Raw genomic sequence first — 22696 nt, 5'->3', positions numbered from 1 at the left:
GGAGGCCAGCATATTATTTAATTGGAATTTAAATGTAGTGTTCCCTGTCATCAAGTTGATTATAGTTTGGTTTCTTGTTCAGTGTTCATGTTCAATTCAGTGTTCATCTGTAAAAACTGTATAAAAATATGTGGCTGGCTGGATTTGGCCTGTAGGCTGTGGTTTGCTAATTTGGTATAGACTGTTGAGCTTAATTTTAACTTGTCATTTATTGACTTTAATTAATTTAGAAATCTTGGAGATAAAGTAATACCCTCATATTTTTCAGACTAAGGACTTGACAGATACATTGATGGATAACATGTCATCTTTGACCAGCCTTTCTGTTAGTACCCCTAAAATTTCTGCTTCAAGTACCTTCACTTCTGTTCCTTCCATGGGCCTTGGCATGATGTTTTCTACACCAATTGATAATACCAAGAGAAATTTGACCAACGGCTTAAATGCTAACATGGGCTTTCAGACTTCAGGATTCAGCATGCCGGTTAATACAAACCAGAACTTATTCGGTAGTCCAAGCACGCCTGGAGTCACCAAGATGACACTGGGAACACCTGCCACTTTGCCAAACTTCAGTGCTGTGAGTGTTCCTCCTGCTGGTGCAAAGCCGACTCAACAAAGACCCACAGATATGTCTGCTCTTAATAATCTCTTTGGCCCTCAAAAACCCAAAGTTAGCATGAACCAGTTGTCACAACAGAAACCAAATCAGTGGCTTAATCAATTTGTACCACCACAGGGGTCTCCAGGTATGGGCAGTTCAGTAATAGGAACACAGATGAATATGATAGGACAATCTGCCTTTGGTGTGCAGGCTAATCCTTTCTTTAACCCGCAGAACTTTGCACAGCCACCAACTACTATGACCAATAGCAGTTCAGCTAGCAATGACTTAAAAGATCTTTTTGGGTGAGGTGTCTTGCTCTATTTTTGAAGAATTACTTCAATTTTAATCATGGGTGAGCTGATTTACATCTTTATATAGTTGGCATGGAGGAACTACTTCTATGGGGAAGTGGATGGTTCTGTGACAGAAAACACCTTGTTTCCACGCCAGCATAGTAGTTGTATGGACTTCTTAACAGCTGAGTTTTTAAAAGCATTGAGGATTTTTTTTTCCTCTTACCACCTCCTCTTCAAGTTTTTAAAAGACCCAATCCTTACCAATCTCAAAGAGAAAAAAGACACCTGAGTATCTTGAATAGCAGAATTTTTTAATCAAATGTTTATTTTAGCTTGTAAATCTTGTTTTATTTAAAAAATTGAGTTGATGGTTAATGCAAGATCCATATGTTAAATACTACATGGTACACAGTCTGCCTTCACAAGTCATTTGTCTTCATTTTAATGTGTGAAAAATCTTGATGCTCTATTGATTTGTTTGCATTTAGTATGACTGAGTGAGATAATGATGAACCTAACAAAAAGGATCAGGTCACTTACTCTTTCCAATCTTATTTACTTCTCAGATTAACTAATGTTCAATACAAAAGACTGAGCGAATACCGCAAAATTTTACTTAATGTTGATTTCATTGGTTCAAACTGAAGGCATTATTAATCATCTTAAATGCAAACTAATCATTGTAAATTATGTTTTAGCATGGTCTGCCTCAAATACTAATGTATTTTTCTGCATTTACTTGGATATATTTAGAATCACTTTCTTTCCTACCATATCACAGACAGAAGAATATGTACTGATTTGTACAGATACTTGACAGAGCCCTCTGACGTGATTTCCCTGACTCTTGCCTTCATATTTCATTTTGAATTCAAACTTCTGAGGTTGCAGCATATATGAATTGCATTTTCAAAAGGATATTTGTAAGAAACTATATTTAATGAGTAAACTTTTGAGATTTCTGCTGTATTGTTTCAAATGTAATAAACTTTACTTCTCTAAAAATGAGCAGTTGTATCTTCTCGCTACCAACAGATTAATTTTCAAGTCATCATGGTAAAGTCTGACCTCATCAATTACTGCAACTGAAGTTTAATTGTTTTCTAGAAATTTTAGGAACCTTTTGTTTGCATTTTTCTGTGCACAGTTAGCCATTTTTAGGAAAGAAAGACGAAATTCTTCTAACAGGAAACATGCTTTATTTTTTAAAGCCTTTCTCTGATACTTTTCTTTGATGTGCTGATTGTTCAACCACAAAGCCTTATGCTGTAAATGTTATTTGTATTTTGTTTAAATTATATTTCACCATTATGTAATAATTTAAAAATGATCTTTCAGAGAACTATATATGCATTATAGTTGCTGCCATAGAGTTTGTGGCTTTTAATTCTCCAAAACCAGCAATCCTTTAAAATAAATCATATGAGCTTTAGTGTGTCATTGATACATATATATATTGATACACATACATACACACACACACACACACACACACACACTAAAAATATACATTGAGTATACATTACTTGATTATAAAATGTAATTTTGTGATAATATTGCTGGCATTATTCAGTAGGGGGATACTTTAAAAAAAATAAAAGGTCAGCTTTACATCTGGTTTCTGTATGACCTGTACTTTGTTATTACATGGTTTTAGAAAAAAGATTCATAAGAATGTTGAAGAAATTTATACAAGAAATGAAAGGCACTAGGAAGATCACATGTTTTTTGTGAAATACATTCACACCTTGACCAGGTTATCTGTCTTGTTTGTAACACAATATTAGAATTTCTCTTGAGAAAAGTTTGCATTTGGAATAAATGCCAAATGTTGAAGAATTTCCTTAGTAACAAGTTAGTAGTCACTGTTAGGAAATTGCTTTTTATTTTGTAAAATAACTTGATGTCATTGTTGAGCTCCTAATTAGAAGGAAAGCTGAATATAACAACATACAAGTTGAACTTCTCAATATAAAGATAGATTATTTGAAAAAGTACATAATTCTTAGGTAATTTTCATGTCTTGAAATTTGCTAATTCATTGAAGTAATGGTGCTACATTTTTTAGAAATTTTTTCCTACACTTCTTTTGTTTTCTTGAAGATGTTTAAATCTTTTCCATCAGTTGAACTGGTACCATTGCCTGCTGAGAAATTACATCTGAGGGGTGCCTGGCTGACTCAGTAGAGTATGCGACTCTTGATCTCAGGGTCGTGAGTTTGAACCCCACAGTGGGCATGCAGCTTACTTGAAATAAGTAAGTAAGTAAGTAATAAATAACATCTGAAAAAATATGGTGCCCTTTTTAGGCTTGTATTTCTATGGGAACAATTTTTTCACAATATTAGATCACTTTAAAATTATTTCAGATATTGACAGCATTTAAGCCCTTAAGGTACTTAGAGTAGGAAGTTGGTGGCTTAAAAAGTACCTGTAGACAAAATGACCAGAAGGATTCCCTTTATTTGAGTTGGTTTCTTAGTCTCCTAATGCTAAAATGTGTGAGAAGATGTATAAAAGGAGATGGAAATGGACTGTGTACTTGGCTGTTTTTTGTTTGTTTTTGTTTTTATTTTGGAATGCTTATAACTCTTCTTTTCACCTGAACAAGTTGAGGAAGTAGTTTTTTGTTATTTTTTTTGGCCTGTAAAATACCTCACATGGTTGCTTTTACAAGATTAAAAGAAAAGGTATATGTGAAAATACCTGATAGCACAGAGTATGCACCAAATAAATTTTAGCTTTGATAAAAATCTCCATATTAAGTTGTGATTTTATGCTTCGTGATTTACTGGTCTTGAAATAATTTTTGAGCAAGATGAATTGGTAAGAATTTAAACTATAGAGGATTTGAAGAAATCATCTATGTTGGTGGCTTTCAAGCTGTAACTGACACTCAGTAAGTCATATATCTTATGTTGCAAACCAGTAAAAGTTTAAGAAAATGTCTTTAATACATGTGGTATATTCTGATTTTTTTATTCTATCCTGTTCATTAAAACACACACACACACACACACACACACACACACACACACACACACACACACATCTTTATAATCTCTAAAAGAATTTCATGATGTAATTTGAATAAAGTTGGAATGATTCAGCCCTTTTCCCAAGGAGATGTAGAAATAGAGGACCATACTTATATGGCCTCACCCAAGGAGATTAGATCCAGGAATAGAAGCTAGATTTTTTTTTTCCTAATCTGCAATCTGATAGTCTACCATGTTGCATGCTTTATATCCCTTATTTTACGAATTCTTCTGGAATTGTTTTTGTTGAGACTATTCTGTGTCGCAGTGATGTGTTCAGTACTCATTTGATTCTCTGTATATTTATGTTGAAAAAATTGGCATTGAGAAAGGAGAGGGGGACAACAAAACAAAGTTTGTGGTCAAAATCAGCTTCTCTGCTTCTCCGAATTGTGGGTGAGGAGGTCTGGGGGAGCCAGGTGAGTGCTCCTTGCAGTACCCAGACATGTAGCAGAATTAAAACACATAACCTTGGCGGGTGGGGGCGGGGTACAGTGAGAAAAAACATTTCATCAAAATGGAGCTTGGTGCAGAGAAAGACAACTATCATATGATCTCCCTGATATGAGGAAGTGGTGATGCAACATGGAGGCTTAAGTGGGTAGGAGAAGAATAAATGAAACAAGATGGGATTGGGAGGGAGACAAACCATAAGTGACTCTTAATCTCACAAAACAAACTGAGGGTTGCTGGGGGGAGGGGGTTTGGGAGAAGGGGTGGGATTATGGACATTGGGGAGGGTATGTGCTTTGGTGACTGCTGTGAAGTGTGTAAACCTGGTGATTCACAGACCTGTACCCCTGGGGATAAAAATATATGTTTATAAAAAATAAAAAGTTAAAAAAAAAAATGGAGCTTGGTGGATATTAGAAACTTTTTCTGTCCAAAGAAGCCAAGTTTCTCCAGCCACTCAAGAAAGTATTTAACTATCTGCGGTGCCAGCCATGTACATAATTTAAAATATTGTAATCTCATTAAAAAGCAAAAGTAGGTGAAATTAATTGTAATAACATGTTTTAAGTAAATAAAGCCAAAGTATTTCAACATAGAATTGATAAAAAACTTAATGAGATACTTTACATTTTCTTTTGTACCTAGTCTTTGAGCCCTGGTGTTTATTTTATGGTGTATATTTTACGCTGAACTCAGGTACTCAGTAGCCACATGTTGCTAGTAGCAATCTATTACATAGTGTAGGTGTATATAGAAAGAAGCTGAGTAGCCATGAGAGTGAACCATGGCACTTACCAACTTAACTCTTTCCCAGCTCCGAACGCATCCTTTTCTGCCCTGCTTTGTGATGCTGCAGCTGGACCCTATAAACTTGTCTCTTTGGACAGCTTGGCAGAACGTTAGGCTTCATTATAGAGGGTCCTAAAGTGGCTCTGAAGAGCAGGAGCAGCAAGAAGACATGTCTCTTCTGGGTTCCGATTCTCTATTTTAATTGACCATAGGAGCTCAGCAGTCCCAGCCTGAGAGTTCCAGCTGGTGAGGCTCTCCCAACCTTACTGTTCCTTTGGAGCAACTCCAGTGGGCTGCTTCCCTGACAACTCAGCCATTCCATCAGGCAGCTGGCTTTAGTTCCTTAATTTTTTTTCACTTTCTCTCAGCCTGGAAGTACCTGCTTATTTCTGCAATTGCTACTTCTGTACTCTAAGGTTAGCGTTACCTTTTATCCCTTTAATTAGTTAACCACCTTCTGGATAATAATTACTTTATTTGAATTTCCCCATTCAGTTACCTGGTGTGGATTCTCTCCTGGCCTCAACCTCACTGATAGACTCCTGAATCTACTATGCCATTTTATTTTAGAATTTTAAAATATTATTAAAATTCTTTTTATTGAACTATAAAGTTGGCACAATGTTACATTAGTTTAAAGTATACAATTTGGTGATTTGACAACTATGTTGTTACTAGGCCATTTAAAAATGGGGTCATAGGGTATATATTTATGCTGCTAACAAAAGGGATAATGGGGTTGACTATATATACCTAGCCTATATTAAAACTTGATTTCCTAAAAGTTCTTTGAAATGTGCTCATAGTAGAGATATGGTTTAGCTACTTTATACATATTTGATGCAGTTCCAATTTTTTGCATTTTCCATCTTCTTGTACACGTTCCTTTGTAGGTGGCCTTGGTTGCTAGGAAAGTCATTGTTTGGACTTCCATATAAGTAAGTTGAGACTGAGACTTTAATGTCTAAAGTTTCAAGGTAGGAATCAACATTCATATAGGTCTCTTCTAAGTCTCTGTCCTGAAGCTTGCCAGTTTTTCTAAATGCAATGATGAAACAAAAGTCCAATACAGGGCATTTTCAGGGCCACACTAGAAGTATACAGAGTGTGTAGGACTTTAAACCCAGATAAAGTTGGGGTTTTTTGGTATATGCTTTTAAAAAAATTTTCAAGCTAAAACAATAGCATTCATGCTGTATGGATGTGGCATGATTATACATTTGTTCATGTGTTGAAACAGATCCAAACTTGTTTTTAAGAAAATCTTGTTTCTAACAGTAGGTACTCTGAAGATCACTTTTGCGGAAAGGGGGAAAGGCCTCCCCCTAGAGCAATATCCTTGTTAGGCTGCTCTACTTTCAGAAGGGATATCCTCTCTCTTCAGCACCAGTGATTATATGCTGCATGGGCCCCCAGTACTTGTCAGAGAACAATATCTAACCCTTGCCCAACATTCATAATCTCATTTTGGAGAAATATTTATGGAAGAGGCCCAAAAAATTGAGTTACCAGTCCATTTCTCTTTGAAATTGTGAATGAAATTAAGCCCTCTTTGGAGACTTTTTTCTGGGGCACCTTTGGCTACTCATCAAGTTCCTTTACCACACTTAGCTTTGGACTGTATTGTGAAACTTAAATTCGTGCCAGGGATGACAATGGTTCACTCTAACATACAATGCCTTCTTTGAGGACCCACAGGAGAAATTTCAGGTTTCAGTTCAGGAGTAAACGTGCTTCTAAGTAACTGGTTTGCCCTTACCTTTAAAAGATGTCTCTGAATAATGTAAGAAACCACATATAAAGAGTTGGAAAGTTCAGCCAATTTGTAGTCTACTTGTAGCAAATGTAGTGTGTTAATAGTATGCACTGTTGAGTGTTTACCTTCTGGTTCTGGTTCATTTTAAAATTATGCTTTCTCCTTTGTTTTGATTTCCTTTTATTTCTTTAAAGTTTTGTATCATTTCTTTAGAAATGATCATTTTGGAAGAAGTGTATAAATATATAGAATGAATGAGTTTAAATCTTGTGTCTTTCACTAGCTGACCACAGATAGTTTTCCTAGCCATAAAATGAGGATCATGCTGTACAGGGTTATTAGGATTAAATGAAGTAAAAGTGTATGAAGTACCTGGCAAGGCTTCAGGCACATAGTAGGTGTTCCATAGCTATCCTCATCTTCTAATGACAGACACAGGCCTCTAAAATAATATCTGTTTGAATGAAGAACAGATACCTCACCTAGGATAGTTTGAATGCATTCTTCAAAAAATAGGTTATGGGTTTGGCAAAGTGAGATTTTGGGACACAAATAGTAATGAGATATAGGCCTTGCCCTCAAGGAATTTGCACTGTAGTTACAAAGATAGCTGAGTAAGCCGACAATTATAGGACAGTAACATGACAGATGTACATAGGAAACAAGCCCAACCTAGACTAGAAGTGAGGAGGGCTTCCTCAGGAGATAGGACATGAGGTCAACCTTGGATGCTACCTTCCCCTCCTCCCCCCACATGCTTACAGTGAGTTCTTTATGCTGCCCTTTTAAAATTGTTTTTGATGCTATCAAATGATTACTTTAGGGATCACATTTTCCCAAATTAAGCTGTATACACCATGGAGAGGAATAGGGAGCAGGTTTTTTTGGAATTACAAGATTATATGAAGACAGGGATGCCTGGATGGCTCAGTTGGTTAAGTGTCTGCCTTCAGCTCAGGTCATGATCCCAGGGTCCTGGGATCGAGTCCCACATCGGGTTTTGTGCTTGCAGAGCACCTGCTTCTCCCTCTGCCTCTGTAGCTCCCCCTGCTGGTGTGCTCTCTCTCTCTCCCTCTCTCCCTCTCCCCGCTCTCTGGCAAATAAATAAATAAAATCTTTATTAAGAAAAGATTATATGAAATTGCTTGAATTAAGGAAAGTGTTTGAATGACTTTGATTACCAGAAAAAAGTAGAATGAACATTGGCTGCTTAAAACCTTCTGTATTAGATGAACCCAGGGATGACAAGGCAAGGAGCAAGGAAGTGAGCTAGAATGTCCTTTTTAGCTAATATATGTTTCATTCATTTCAGAAATTAAAGACTTTGCACCTATGGGTATAATAAAGGTATACTAAACAGGTAAGTAAATCTATTCCTTTAAAACAGCGGCTGGTTTCCAGGGGAAAAAATGTCCGGCATAAATGTATTTTGTCCTAAACTACCAGAAGATGTCACTGTCTCCCAATTAATGGTCTGCTCCTTTGGCACTTTTGCAGGTACCTTTTTTTTTTTTTAATTTAACACCAGCCTGCTGTGATAGATTGCTAAGAGTATTTGTCTTCTAGTATTGAATTTATACGAAGGATAGGACCTCACAAGAAATACGCATTCAAGGTGTGTAGGTTTGTTTCTTTATGCCCTTTCTTGTTTCTTTATGCCCTAAATATGAACCCTGTTAGCCGCTCCATATATTGAAATGATGTGGACATTCTGAGTTCTGTCTGAAGTTGAAAGTGAAGATGGTGAAAAATTCTTCAAAATATTCTCTCTGATCTTGATTTCTGCTTATATTTTCAGGTTGCCTTGTTATGATGCAACTGTATTTACTAATTTATCAGATCTTCTAGGATATTTTGGCCTTGGACACAACCTAAGCTATTGAATCTTTTTTCAAATCACCATTCATTGTGTGTAAAGCAGAGCTGGAAAGTGTTTCCATGGATGAAATGAACCAGTATTTCCCCAATTACTTACAAATAAGGATATCAGACTGAGTCTGAGCCAATATACACAAGAGTGTCCAGACAATAACATATTGTTAAAGAAAAATAAATTCTTTTGTCTTTATAGCCAGAAGACAGAGCTGGTAATTGTCTTGTGCTGGGGGCTGTGGGGAATGGGATCCTTTAAGTTGAAATGGTAGGTAATTTGTTAAAGGCATTCAGGGATAGCTAGCAGATGAATATATGGGTATGATTTCGAGTGCAATCCTGCTCAGTACCTCAAAAGAACAAAGTACATCATTAGTTTTCTCCATGCTGTTGGCTTTAACAGTAAAGTGGGGTAGTCTGCCCAAGCTGGTCCTCTAGATAGTTATAAATATCAAAGAAGCAGTTAAGAATGAAGTTAAAAGTGCTTCATAAATATAAGGAATTTATGTCATGAGTAAATTCTTTTATGAAAAATGTGAAACACTTAGAAATTATTCCATGCTATATGGGCATCCTGTCTTTCTCTATTTTGATTATTTGACTTTCTTTTAAATTTTCATTAATTGGGAAAAAAATTAATGACACCGAATACTTAGGCAATTGCATTGATGAACCAAAAATAGAATTGGGTATGTTTCCAGGGTGTCCATATATGCAGCCTTATGTTTGCAAAGTATATGGAGATGTATTTTATTTAATAAGGGTATAAAATGTTATTCTATGATTTAGGAACATAGAGCCAAATTAATTGAATTCTAGTACCCAACTCCGAGTGAGCTGTAATATAATAGGACCGACAATGCTTTATTGATGGACCTGAATCAGCAGGGCATAATGAACATTTGTAATCAGGTTTGTTTAAATCCTGGCTCCTCCACAACTCTTTGAACGAGTTACTGAGTTTCAGCCTCAGTTTCCTGATTTGCAAAATGGAGACAATATCTATTTGGTCATTCTGCTTTTTGCATATACTTCATCATTCTGCTTTGTGAGAATAAAATATCAAGAAACTCAAGTCACAAAGATAGATAAGGAAGCAATTACTATAGAATGGGCCAAAGGTTCCCATTAACCTTAGAAAGGATATGTTACCACACTTTGGTGGAAAGTGGCAGTCTTAATATAGGGGCTAGTACATCAGTGTTTTATGTCAATTTCTCTTGATTTTACTATTGGTTGGCCCTACTTTTTGGTGGAACTTTTTAGTGAAGGCCAACAACACAGGATGTAATTTTAAAAATCAGGACCCAATTTTATTTATTTCTAAAATTTCCACAGTAGTTGCACAAGATTACCTATCGTTAGGTGCTCAGTGATGTTTGTTCATTCATTCATCCATCTTTAATTAGCATTTTTAAAAAAAGATTTTGAGAGAAAGTGTGCACGAGAGAGCATGAGCAGGGGGGCAAGCAGAGGGAGAGGGAGAAGCAGGCTCCCCACTGAGCAGAGAGCCCAATGTGGAGCTGAGTCCCAAGACCCCAGGATCATGACCTGAGCTGAAGGCAGGCACTTAACCAACTGAGCCAACCAGGTGCCCCTTTAACTTTTTATTTACATTCAGTTTAACATACAGCGTTTTATTACTTTTAGAGGTATAATTTATATTCATTTTTAAGACAGAGCAAAAGAGGGGGAGGGGGCAGATGGAGAGGGAGAGAGAGAATCCTAAGCAGGCTCCATGCTCAGTGTAGAGCCTGACTTGGGGCTTGCTGTTAAGACCCTCAGACAGTAACCTGAGCAGAAATCGAGAGGCAGACACTTAGTGGACTGAGCTATCCAGGTGCCCCTCAAATGATGTTTTTAAAGATACAAAGATTTTTGAGTACACCTTCCTGAGTTATGTTAAAGGCAGTCTTCAGTATGCACAGTAGGATTATAGAATCACAATGTACTGTGTACTATGGTATTACAAACTCAGGAAATGGGTGTAAGGACCTACCCCCAGATCTCCACATTCTACTAGCCAGATTGCCTTGGGCAGAATTGAGTCTTGATATCCATACCTGTTCCACGGGACTGTTGTGAGAATCAAATGACATATTTGAAATTGCTTTGTATACAACCTTGACTATTAATAAAAGAATGAATGTTAATATGGCAGTGTAACAAAAAATTGTCTTATATACATTCTGCTTAGTACTGATAGTTATCAACAATGTAATTATAAATTGTAAAAAGTTGAGAGAGGTTCTGGAAAAAAGAAATTTTTATGCTGGTCTTAGTATGTAATGGAGGATGGATAGGAGAAATGTGGAGTTGGGGTGGAGAAAGGGATTGTCTGGAAAAGCTGGCACAGAATTCAGGGGAGAAGGGACCTCAAGATGATTAGTTTCCTTCATTACCATTGTTTCTATATGAAGTTTCTTATCTGAAAAGGTGAATAACTTGGTCATTAGCTCTAAGCCTGGTTAAAATTCTCCACCAAACAATTTGATTGGATTTGATGAAATTATGTTCTTGAATAATTATCTTCAGGTTGTTTAGGATTCGTTTGCTTACCCACCCCACCCCATACACCCATCCCAGGTAGATTAGAATATCAGCTCACAACCAGGCCACAAGCTCTACTCTTTTCACTGTTGGGGACTAGAAATCCTACTTGTCATTAAACTGGACAGTGAATCTTCCTATATCGTATAGGTAGAGACAGTCTTGGCATTACAGGATTTGGGTTTGAACCCATTGCAATAGTCAAAGTTGTTTATCTGTGAGGAGCAGAAGATGTCTTAACTAGAGCAGGCTATAAAAGGTCAGTTATAAGGGTGTGGGTATTTCATGAAACCCAAGGGTAGAAGGACAGCTGGATCCAGACCAACAGGAACTGGAAGGTGGTTATAAGCAGAGACATACTCACCCTGATAAAGTTTCATTCTGTTTCATTTCTCTCTTTGTCAGACCGGTGTTCTCTCCATCTCCAGTCCATACAGAGAATGTAGCCCACTCCACAGTTACAGCCCCCCAGGTCCTGCATGGTTAACTAGTAGCCTTTCAATTCCAAAGTTTAATTACCAGGAGAATCTGGCATCTGACTGCCTTAGCTGGGTGTAGGAGCTCAGCCCTGATCCATCCAGCAGTGGTCAGAAGAGATGAGAGCCTGCTGTGATCTGAACAAGTATTTCTAAAGAGGTCTTAGTTAATATTTTGTCTAAGGAAAGAGACTTTTTTGATACAGGATGCCAAGAAGTCATCTACTATGTGTTGATGGGTGGACTCTTTTTCTAATAAACATTCCGTCTACATATCCCAAAACAAAGCTTTGATTTCATGGCCCTCAGGAGGTTCTATTCTACACATTTCCTATATCTTTACACTATTTGATGTTTTGAGATGGGGATCCATTGTTTAACAGTTGAGTTATAGAAAGCTCAAGATCATCATTCTGGCTGTTTTCTACCACATGGCACACACTCACCCAACTCTGAAAGTATGCAAGTTACCCTCAGATGCTACACTCCCTCATGCAAGTCTTTGCTCCCACGTGTTTTTTCCTAGTTTGCCTCATTCTCTCATCCCTGAAAAGTAACACTCCCACACCACTTATCTAGGAAGTCCTCTCCTGTTCCCCATCAGCAAGCCAAGTGAGATGTCCTTCCCTGTGCTCCTGTAACTCCATACACTTGCTGTGCTGCACGAACTCATTTTGTGGTTGGTTTTGTTTTTCAAGAGGCCTTTCCATTTCAATCTCTCACAGTGCCTCAGTAGGGCCTGCCACATAGTAGGCCTTCAAGAAAAACAGCAAGTGAATAAAACAAACCTCAATTCTTTAAAGTCTGGCTTGATATTTTCTTGTCTCTATTATCCACAATTCTAGTGTGGAAGCTTAAAGTAGGTATCAGAGCCAGCACTTTAAGCTGGCTCTGATGGCAGAATTCCTGGGTTCGTCTCTTGTCTCTGTTTAGTGTCTTGGTTGTATGCACGTGAGCAAGTTTACCTAACCTCTCTGGCCTCCATTTCCTCATCTGTAGATGGCATAATAATTGTACCTACCTCAGAGGGTCGTTGTGGGGATTACATGAGTTGAGTGCTTAAAGTCTGACACCTAGAAACTACTCCACAAAGGTTATTACGATTATCAACCATCTAAATCACCACCAAGAAACTTTTGTAGACCTTAAGTGTGTTTCATGAGCAACATGAAGGCTAGTTCTTTAAGGATGGTTAGTGTTTTCAGCAGTCAGACCCTTCAGAAAGAGGTTCATGTGGTCTTTGTCTGGTAGTGCTTCCATTGTGTGCTCTAAGAGATAAGTAACCTTAGAGTATCTAGGGACTGAGAATTGGGTTAGAAGTTCTGCCAGTGGATGCTTTCTGTAGTGAATGAGTGTGCTTATCATATTGTGATTGTATTTGCTTTTGATGAAGGAGCAAGGTTTTTGGGAAACAGGTAAAGACTTGGGGAAGTGATTGTATGTGTGATGTCCTGGGGTCTTACTTAGCATTCTCAGCCTCGAGGATTGGTGGCCAGAAACTATCCTTTTAAGAGCACAGGGCTGACAGGAATTTTTGTAGAAACTAACAGGCTGCTTCTAAAATTTATAAGGAAATGTAAAAGACTTAGAATTAGCCAGAACAATTTTTTTTTTTTAAAAGAACAAGTGATTTAATTTCCCAGTTTCAAAACTTATTATTAAGCTGTGTTAGGACAGTGTGATATTGGTATAAGGATAGACATGAAGATCAACAGAAAGAATTGACACTCCAGAAACAGGTCTTTATGTTCAACTGACTTTCTGACACAGGTGCCAAGACAATCAATCCAGGATAGCCTTTCTAACAAATGGTGTTGGGACAATGGATATCAACATGGAAAATGATGGATTTAGATGTATACCTCACACCATATATGAAAATGAACTCAGAATGATTATGGACTTAAATATAAGAGCTGAAACAATAAAACTTGTAGGGGAAAATAGAAGAAAATCTTTCAGACTTCAGATTAGGCAAAGATCACTTAGATATATAAAGATATATAAACAAATGCACAATCTATAAAAGAAAAAAACTGAAATTGGACCTCATCAAAATTAAACATTTTTGTACTTCAAAATAGAGCATGAAGAAAATGGAAAGACAAATGGTAGACCAAGAAAAAATATTTGCAAAACACATAATCTAAAAAAGGATTGAAAACATATACACTTCAATAATAATAATACAAAAATCTTGTTGAAAAGATGGTTAAAATACTTGAATAGAAATTTCACCAAAAAAGACATAAAAATGGCTAGTAAGGACATGGAAAGGTGGTCAATGTCATTAGTCGTCAGGGTAATGCAAATTAAAACCACAGTGAGATACCATTTCATATCCACTGGAATGGCTACACTAAAAAAGATAGCAAATATTGGTGAGGATGTACAGAAATGGGAGCCCTCATACATGCTGGTGGAACATAAAATTATTTTCCACTTTGGAAAATAATTTGGCAGTTTCTTAAAAAGTTAAACAAATACCTATGAAATGACCCAGCAATTTCATTCCTGGTATTTACTCAAGAGAAATGAAGAGTTATGTCCATGCAAAGACTTGCACGGGTATATTCTTAACAGTTTTATGCATAATAACCCTAAATTTAAAACAACCTGAATGTCCATCAACAAATCAATGGATAGGCATCATGTGGTAAGTCCATATATTGAAATTTTCTGCAGAAAAGAAAAAAAGAAGTAACAACTGCTGATAGGAGCTGTGACTTGGGCAAACCTCAAAAGTGAAAGAAAAACCTCAAGGCACAGGAGAGCATATATTGTATGATTCCATTTATATGAAAAGAAAATAGATTAGTGGGTACCTGGGACTGGGAATGGGTGGGGGAGATGGGCACTAACAGTGAATATAAGGGATGTTTGGGGGATGATAGACACATTCTATCTACTTTGTGCTTTAGCTTAAGCACCTAATACCCACCATTATTGCATAATTTGGTAAATTTACTGAAAACCATTATCCAGTTGAAATGGATGAACTATATGATATACAAAATATACCTCAGTAAAGTCAGAAGAGGCAAAGCAGAGGCTGTGATGGGGAGGAGAGAGAGACACAGAGACAGGTGAGAACAGCTGGAGCCACGATGTTTGGATCTGAAACCCGGCAAATCTTTGCCTCAGTTTCCTATTAGTGAAATTGGGAAAAATGAGTTACTAATCACAAAGCAGTCTTGGGAAGATTGTGATAATATATGAAGAGTGCTTAACGGAATTGGGCCATAGAGAGAGCCCGATAAAATATTAACTATAATAATAATAATTATAATAGTTATTATTGGTAGAGTATTTAATCTACAGGATGCAGCTGTGATTTAGATAACTTAATTCAAATCTTGAAGAAGGATCAGACTGCAGCTTGCAAATGACAGTGACCAGTCCTGTGGACATGACTTTTGGGGGAATCTGAGAGCCCGTAGCACAGGATCTGTTAGGTGCATGCAGGCTGGGAGATTAGAGCACTGGAGCCTTGCTAATGACAGCTGTTTCTTCATGGCAGCATCATTTACAAAGGTGTCACCCGCTGCCCAATAACATATTTTAACCCCAATCAACAATCCTTTATGTTATATCCCACTATGTGCCAGGTCCTACTGGGGCAGAGGACAGGTGATTTGGAGGTGTGGAGGAGGCACACCTTGTCTATGAGGCTTACTAGAGGAAGAGATGTCTTGGTGAGGCTTAACAATCCCCTGACACTTCCCAGATGAGGGATGTGGAGAGTTACCCAGGCAGAAGGTACAGCTTGAGCAAACCCCTACATGGAGCTCGATGAGTCCAGTGAAGGGCTGATACGAAGAGCAGAGTGACAAGAAACAAGGTCCCGTGGAGGTCCTTGTGAGCCATGACAAGTAATAAAGAACTTGGATTTCTCCTGAGGACAGTGAGGACCAGTGAAGAGGTCTAAGCAAGTACTAGGACCGGCTCAGATACCTTCAGTTAGGCGGTCCCAATGGACCCTCGCACTGTACCTTGAGAGATCCTGCTCTGTCCATCAGGAGCAAATAAATGCCTTCCTGGATATTTGCATTTAGCACACTAGCATGCAAGTGTTCCTCCAAGGACCACATCCACACTAGTGTCTGGCTGAGAAACCGCTTCGGGGCTCCCATGAGGGGTGTATGAGGCATACTGTGGTGGCCGAGAGCCTGTCTGTAAGGCTAGACCTCAGAGAAGCTGAGGACTTGTAAATGCTTCATTCACTTCGACCTGGGTGTCTGCTCTGGCTGACAGCCCATTAATGAGCCCCAGCGGCTGAGGGGCAGGTATTGTGCCGGTTACTATAGCATCACCTTGGAAAGGATCACTCAGTGAGAGCCACTGGCTGAGTGAGGCAGGAGGGGGATGTGGTCAGAAGCAGCCAGAGGGGCTGGAGAGAGACTGCAGATGCTGTTGCTGGGCTCAGGACACCTCGTGGGCTGGAGCCCACTTCAGCTTCTCCAGCTGCAGCCCCAGGGAGGGAGTGAGGCTGCGCTCAGCCTGAGAGTGGCTGCCTGAGACAGTGTCACCGGCTGCTGCTGAGCTTGTGGCTTTCAAGGGACTGAACTCCCAGCCAGACACTACTTGGCCTCTCTTTTTGGGGGGGGAGGGGCGAGTAGGGATTTAGGAAGGGTGTCTCCTCTTGGAATATCTGAGCTGGGTTTCATCTCCTTTTTGATGTTAAGTAGTTACCTCCATGAGAACTGACTTCAGGGTACTACTCATCGAGGAGAGCAGAGTGGTCCCCACGCTGGAGATGAGGAAGGATGACAGTTTCTGAGACTTAACTGTTAGTGCTTGGAGGTCCCCCTCACCCATTCAAAATGCCTTTTAAAGCATTTGATACCTTTAAAGAAAAAATTCTGAAACCTGGAAAAGAAGGAGTGAAAAACGCCGTCGGAGATTCGTTGGGGATTTTACAAAGGTAAAGTTTGGATGCAAACTTCGGGTTTATTTTTGAGGAGTTTCACATTGCCAAGGTTTGAAAGAATTTGCTTCATATTTTAAAAGCCACGTTTTTAAAAAGGAGTGGGTAGGTCAGATTAGATGGCTTCTGGAGTCCTTTCCGGCTCCAAGACACAATGCCTGGAGTTTGAAAAAAAAAAAAAATGCATCGAAAGTATAGGATTGAATTAGGAAAATAACAAGACAGGCATTTGTTTATATGGTAGTATGTGTACTTGCTGGAGATGGTGATGTTGCATATTGTGTGTTTGGCATTGAATTAGAAAAGATACAGGGAGATAATATTTCCTGTTAATTCAATAATAATGCCAAAATCAGGAACCCCGTTACATGGTTATGCTTTTAGTTGAAATAATTTTTAAGAATTTTTCACTACAAATGAAAATTGGATATGTATTTAGCTTGTTATATAAACTATATAGGGTGGTTGCTGATTGGTTTGGAAAGAAAAGAATAGGTAGACAATAGTCTGAAGAAAGTATCTTTAAAAATTAGTATTTAAGTAAAAAAAAAAACTTACATGGTTACAATGAGAAAATATTATGTACTATCGTTAAAGTGAATGTTTTTCTCCAAAATAGAAACACTTTGTATTAAGATAGAAATTCATAGCTGGAAGTTAGAATAAATGCATGTATGTGGTCATTTCCAAACCAAAAAATAAACATTTTTTAGAAGTAAAATACAACACTGAAAAAAATAAAATAAAATAAAGTAAAATACATTGTTCTTGGAAGGAGAGTTTGCCACAAATGAATGAATTGATGGGACATTTTAATTTGTGGTTTTTTATAGACATCGCCTTTCTAGGTTTTATAGGTGAATTTATGAGCAGTCCTTAGGCACAAGGTAAAATGACTTCTTTAAACTCTCTGATATAAAAAAATGTGAAAAATACTCTTGATAAGATTTTTATATGTTTGAATGACTCTTTCTAATCCTGATGAGTGAAAATGCCATCTGGTATCTCCTTTTAACTTTTATATGGTATCCTTTAAATTAAAAAAAAAAAAAAACTTCAGCATGGAAGGGACTATTTCTAGGCACACAGAGGTTCACTCCATTCCTTGGGTTTTATAACACAGGGGCTCCTTGTCAGTGTAAAATTTCCCTGTATCACTCCTTTTTTTTTTTTTTTTTAAGATTTTATTTATCTGACAGAGAGAGAGAGAGAGAGAGATCAAAAGGTGGGAGAACAGCAGGCAGAGAGAGGGAAGCAGGCTCCCTACTGAGAAGAGAGCCTGATGCAGGGCTTGATCCCAGGACCCTGGGATCATGACCTGAGCCAAAGACAGAGACTTAACCCACTGAGCCACCCAGGTGCCCCTGCACTATTTCACTCTTGATGAACTTTCATAGTAAGAGAACTGGGTTCAGCCTGTCATTAATTTAAATGTTAAAAACAAAAAGATTTCAATTAGGCCCACAATGAATTATCACATATAGATAAAAACCTAGCGGACAGCAGGATAAACCAGCCAAACATAGGAAGTAATTATAATGACCTTTCCTTTTAAGAATGTTTTAGCCTTGTATTGCGCACTCCCCAGGTAACGTCCATCTTACTGCGGTGGTTTTCCTTTGATTAAAAATGAAAGAGGAAGGCACAATGGCTTGATTGGCATATTTAAGTATGATGACAAAGGCATCTGACAAAGCCAGGAACAAAAACTGTGACTTTGGGTTATCGTTGACTACAGACACCATTATAATCATGCAACTCTGTGCCTTAGTTTATACAATATTTGACAAGGAAGCACTTAGGAATTTTCTTTCCAACATTAAGTTGAATTGCTTTTTTGAAAATGAATCACTTTCCTCTGTAAGAGACTTATTGTAAGAGCTGGTTTTCTAGTGTTTGCTTAGATGATCCACTTGAAGATTCTTTTGTTTGCCAGATTGGTTTGCTTAGGAATAGAACAAGATTTGTAATTTCCACGTTGTACGACCTCAACCCAACATGGAGCTATGTGTTTAGGGACTCTGAATGGTTTCTTTGGAAGTGAATCACAACACAATAGAAAATGACTAACAGGGCTCGAGAGGATATAGGATGCACTAAATGCATGGTAGATGTTATCACTGTTGGCTTACTAGTAGAATGACTTGAGAAAAAATAGTGCCAAACTCAAACCCCTTCTTTCTGTGATCCTAGAAGGAAATTATTGGCAGAGGAAAGTAAAAAAAGGCATTAATTGACTAGCAATCCAAGTTGACCCTAAGCTCTGACAGTCTCTGAGCAGAGCTCCAGAATTAGGACTCTGTCACCGAGTCCTAACACCGAACACACTTGGTGTTCACCTTGTCTATAAGATATTTATATTTAAGTGCCCCACCCAGAGCCTGGTATACAATGAACATTCCTTCCTCTCTGCTGATTTTTCACTTAAAACCAGTTGGCAAACTCCAATGGAAAAAAAAATCAGAAAATACTGTTTTCTGTTTTGTAAGGTACAAGAACATTCAGAAGTTAGAAACGTTGACTTCCTAACTCAGCAAGCAGTGTAAATCACTGATGTCTTGTAATATTGGATACTGAAATCATCATTTAAATGGAATTCTTAGAGTGCTTTTCTTAAAAAAGATTTCATTTATTTGAGAGAACATGCACATGCATTGCAGGGGAGAGGAGCGGAGTGGGAGGGAGGGGAGAGAGAATCACAAGCAGACTCCACACTGACCACAGAGCCCCACTCAAAACTAAATCTCACCACCCTGAGACCATGACCTGAGCGGAAACCAGGAGTTGTGTGCTTAAATACCTGAGCCACCCAGGCATTTCTTTTGGGGGGCTTTTTAATTACTGAATGTTTCTCATGCTCAGGGGGGTGGCACATGCATAGGGAAACATTTGAAGTTTGTACGTGGGGCTGATTATAGTCAGGCGTTATTAGCCTTTATGGAGAAGAGTCATTGATAAAACATAGCTGAACAATTTCATCAGCTAAAAGTACACTAGTATTTCAGAAGTGTAGGAAGAAAGTATACGTTCACTCATAGTCCAGTATTGGAACAGATGACATGGAAGGCATTACATTTAGAGACTGATCTCTAGAAATAGACATGTAGATTTTTTGACTTACATGACAATATGGGTGTCCCCTAATTGCTTATGTATAATAAAATAATAATGGCAAACATCTGTTCCAGGCACTGTAAACACTTTTAATTCTTTTAAACCCAATGGGATGGGGACTACTGCAGTTACCATTTTAGAAGAGAAAGCTGAGGCACAGAGAGGTTCAGTAAGTTTCCCAAGGTCTCATAGCTTGTAAGTGGCAGAGCTGGATTTCAGACTAGATGTTCTCTGCCCACCATTCTTAGTCATTACACTATGTAACCTCTCTGTCTTTGCTCCTCCCACTTATTGTGTTGAAACTTAATGACTCATTTAGGTTTAGGGAGTTACTTGGGCTGCAGTGTAGCCAGCAATCACTGGATCTTTTCGGCACGTATGAGCTTTTCTCCCAATCAGTTGTAGTATTGAAGACTTCCCAAGGGAAACTGATGGGATGCTTGGTCTCCTTATAAGTATTTATATCTTTCCTTTAAAGATATGGAACCAATCCTTGTGTGTTGCTTCCATCATCAGCATTCAGTGACTGTGTATTCAACTTATGTGCCAGACATGCTTTGTCTAGTTCCTTGACAAATACAAGTGTGTGAGAGTGGGCTCTGAGGTCAGGTGAGTCTGGGCTCTAACTGCTGTGACATCATTTACTTTCTGCCTGGACAACCTCAGGCAAGCTGGCATCTACTGGCCAGGGTAATTCTAGTAAAGCAAAGTCAGGTCACATCTCTCCCCTGCTCAAAACCTCCCCACGGTTTCCCACCTCTCTCAGAATTAAAGCCAACATCCTTTCAATGGACTTAAAGACCCTACCTGATTTGTGGGAACTTGAGAACTCTGAGTTCATCTCTGGCCTTCTTCGCCTGCCTCACCCCACTCCAGCCATACTCTGCACTGATGGGGGAACTCCCGAGACCCCTCTTGTGCCAGCTTCTGCATCCTGTTTTTCACCCTGTAAGGTTTTATCTCCAATTCCTTGATGGCTTATTCTCCCATTTTCAAGTCTCTTCCCAAAAGTGACCTTCCCAGGGAGGATTCTCCCGACTCTCTTTCCCTACTCTTCCACCCGCTCCCAATCTCTCTTCCCTGCTGCATTTTACTATACTTCTATCTTAGCTAGGGTTCCCTAAAAGTAGACCCTGAAACAGGAATTTGGAGAGCCTAGGATGTGATTTACGGAGGTGGAAATTGGGAGGCAGGGAGTAAAGCAGGATAGGAAAGGAGAACACCAAGCAAGGATGTGATCTCAGGTAATACACAGGGGCCAGATCACAGTGGGAGGATCTGGGCACTGAGCTGTCCCTTGAAGCGAAGGGGCCAGTATTTTGTGTCTCTGCATCTGTCAGTCATTGACTGTGGGCTGTCCCTGCTGGGGATCAGGACCATTTCAAGACCAATCAGCCTTGCCACTCTTGTGACCCTTGGCCTTGCCTTTTGGTCTTGGCATGAGAACCCCAACATGACCGGGCAGCAGTAATAGCTCTATTTAGTGGGATTTTTCACTGTATTCCCAAGTGGAAGAATTCTTCCTTGGGCATCAGGACTCCTAGAGCCACAGAGTCCAAAGTTGAAGCGATGAGATATCCCATAAGTGAGTTACTGGACATAATGGTAAGTGGGCTATTCCCACCTCTACTCTGTGTTTTTCAGACCAATGCATTCTGCCCAGCACCCATTATAACAACTGTTGGTTTATGGAACATATTCATTCTAAAGTATAGCACCCTATCTTCACAGGGATTCTTCTCTGAGCCAATGTCTCAGCTGCATCTTAATCATACTTATAAGTGGCAGAGCTGAGTTTCCTTTGCTCTGTCAGGGTACCAGCTTCAGCATGGTGTGGCTTGAGATAGGACCAGTGGATCCCATGGTCCTATGCCCCCTGATGTACCTCCTTTGCCATAATTGAGTGTCTTAGTCTTAGGTGATGTTATGTGGGATCCCATGTTGGCTAATCAGGATTCTTTGAATCCTCAGGTAGTGACGCTGGCCGAGACTTGCAGGCTCATTTGTAGAATATATGTCAGCTTCAGTCAGGATGAATCGCTACCTTTTCCAAGATGGAAGGAGTCTGATATAAACAATTTGCTACCAAGAAGACTGGTTTGTCTCCTTGGAAACTGTACAGTATCAGGGGTGCAGAACTGTTTTGTTGCTGACAGCTGTGGCAGCTCCAGTGGTAGCACCAGTCTTGGTGAGTGAAATCCCAGACATACCTTCCATCTCTGCGACCATGGCTATCCCACATGCCACTGCTGCGGGGCTGGGTGGCTGAAAGGAGGAGCTGGCTAACATCCACCAGCCAAGCCAGCCATCCATTTAGCTTAGTGCCTCTCTCCAAGTGGAAGCTCTGTGGTGTGTGTTCGTGAGCAACCCAAAGATCTCACACTCTATGGCCGTGCCCTACGTGCATCCTCATGTTTTGTCAGTTCCTGTGAATCAGATCCTTTAAATGCCAGTCTGACCTTGCTTGCCCTTGTCTCTGATCTTGAAGTGCTGCTACTGGACTCTGCTACTTCAGAATTCTAGCATTCTGATGGCCACTGGGAGCTCAGTTCTGGAATAGCACCTCCTGCGGTCTGTCGGGATCTGCCTTGGACAGCCAGTGCTGAGAGGCTGAGTGGTGCTGGGAGCCCATTCCTCATTGCCTTGGTAAAGGAGTGTGATTCCTCAAGCTTCCTGAGGAATATATTTAGCATGTGGACTTCCTGTCATATCTATTAAATCCATACAACACATCTTTTTCTATAATTTGCCATAATATTCTAGCATCTCTCTTAAAATAAAACAAAACAAACAGTTAAAGGGAGACCTATTTATTGAA

General features: G+C 39.0%; 2 protein-coding genes across 5 annotated transcripts in view; both read left to right on the top strand.

Moving 5' to 3' along the window:
- Window positions 1-3656, top strand: part of SCYL2 (SCY1 like pseudokinase 2) — a 61414-nt gene extending 57758 nt beyond the window's left edge. For both annotated transcript variants that reach the window (XM_082739210.1, XM_082739211.1), the window contains exon 18: window positions 269-3656. In XM_082739210.1, coding sequence (XP_082595336.1) covers window positions 269-913 — 645 coding nt within the window. In that variant the 3' untranslated portion in view covers window positions 914-3656. The remainder of the gene's footprint in view (window positions 1-268) is intronic.
- Window positions 3657-16571: 12915 nt separating this feature from the next.
- The window catches only part of SLC17A8 (solute carrier family 17 member 8), a 46951-nt gene continuing 40826 nt past the window's right edge, over window positions 16572-22696 (top strand). For all 3 annotated transcript variants that reach the window (XM_082739218.1, XM_082739216.1, XM_082739217.1), the window contains exon 1: window positions 16572-16761. In XM_082739218.1, the coding sequence (XP_082595344.1) occupies window positions 16661-16761 (101 nt within the window). In that variant the 5' untranslated portion in view covers window positions 16572-16660. The remainder of the gene's footprint in view (window positions 16762-22696) is intronic.

This window comes from Mustela nivalis (genome assembly GCF_964662115.1).
Source record: "Mustela nivalis genome assembly, chromosome: 7".
NCBI lineage: Eukaryota > Metazoa > Chordata > Mammalia > Carnivora > Mustelidae > Mustela > Mustela nivalis.
The sequence above is the reverse complement of the archived record's forward strand: the minus strand, read 5'-3'. Positions and strand labels throughout refer to the sequence as shown.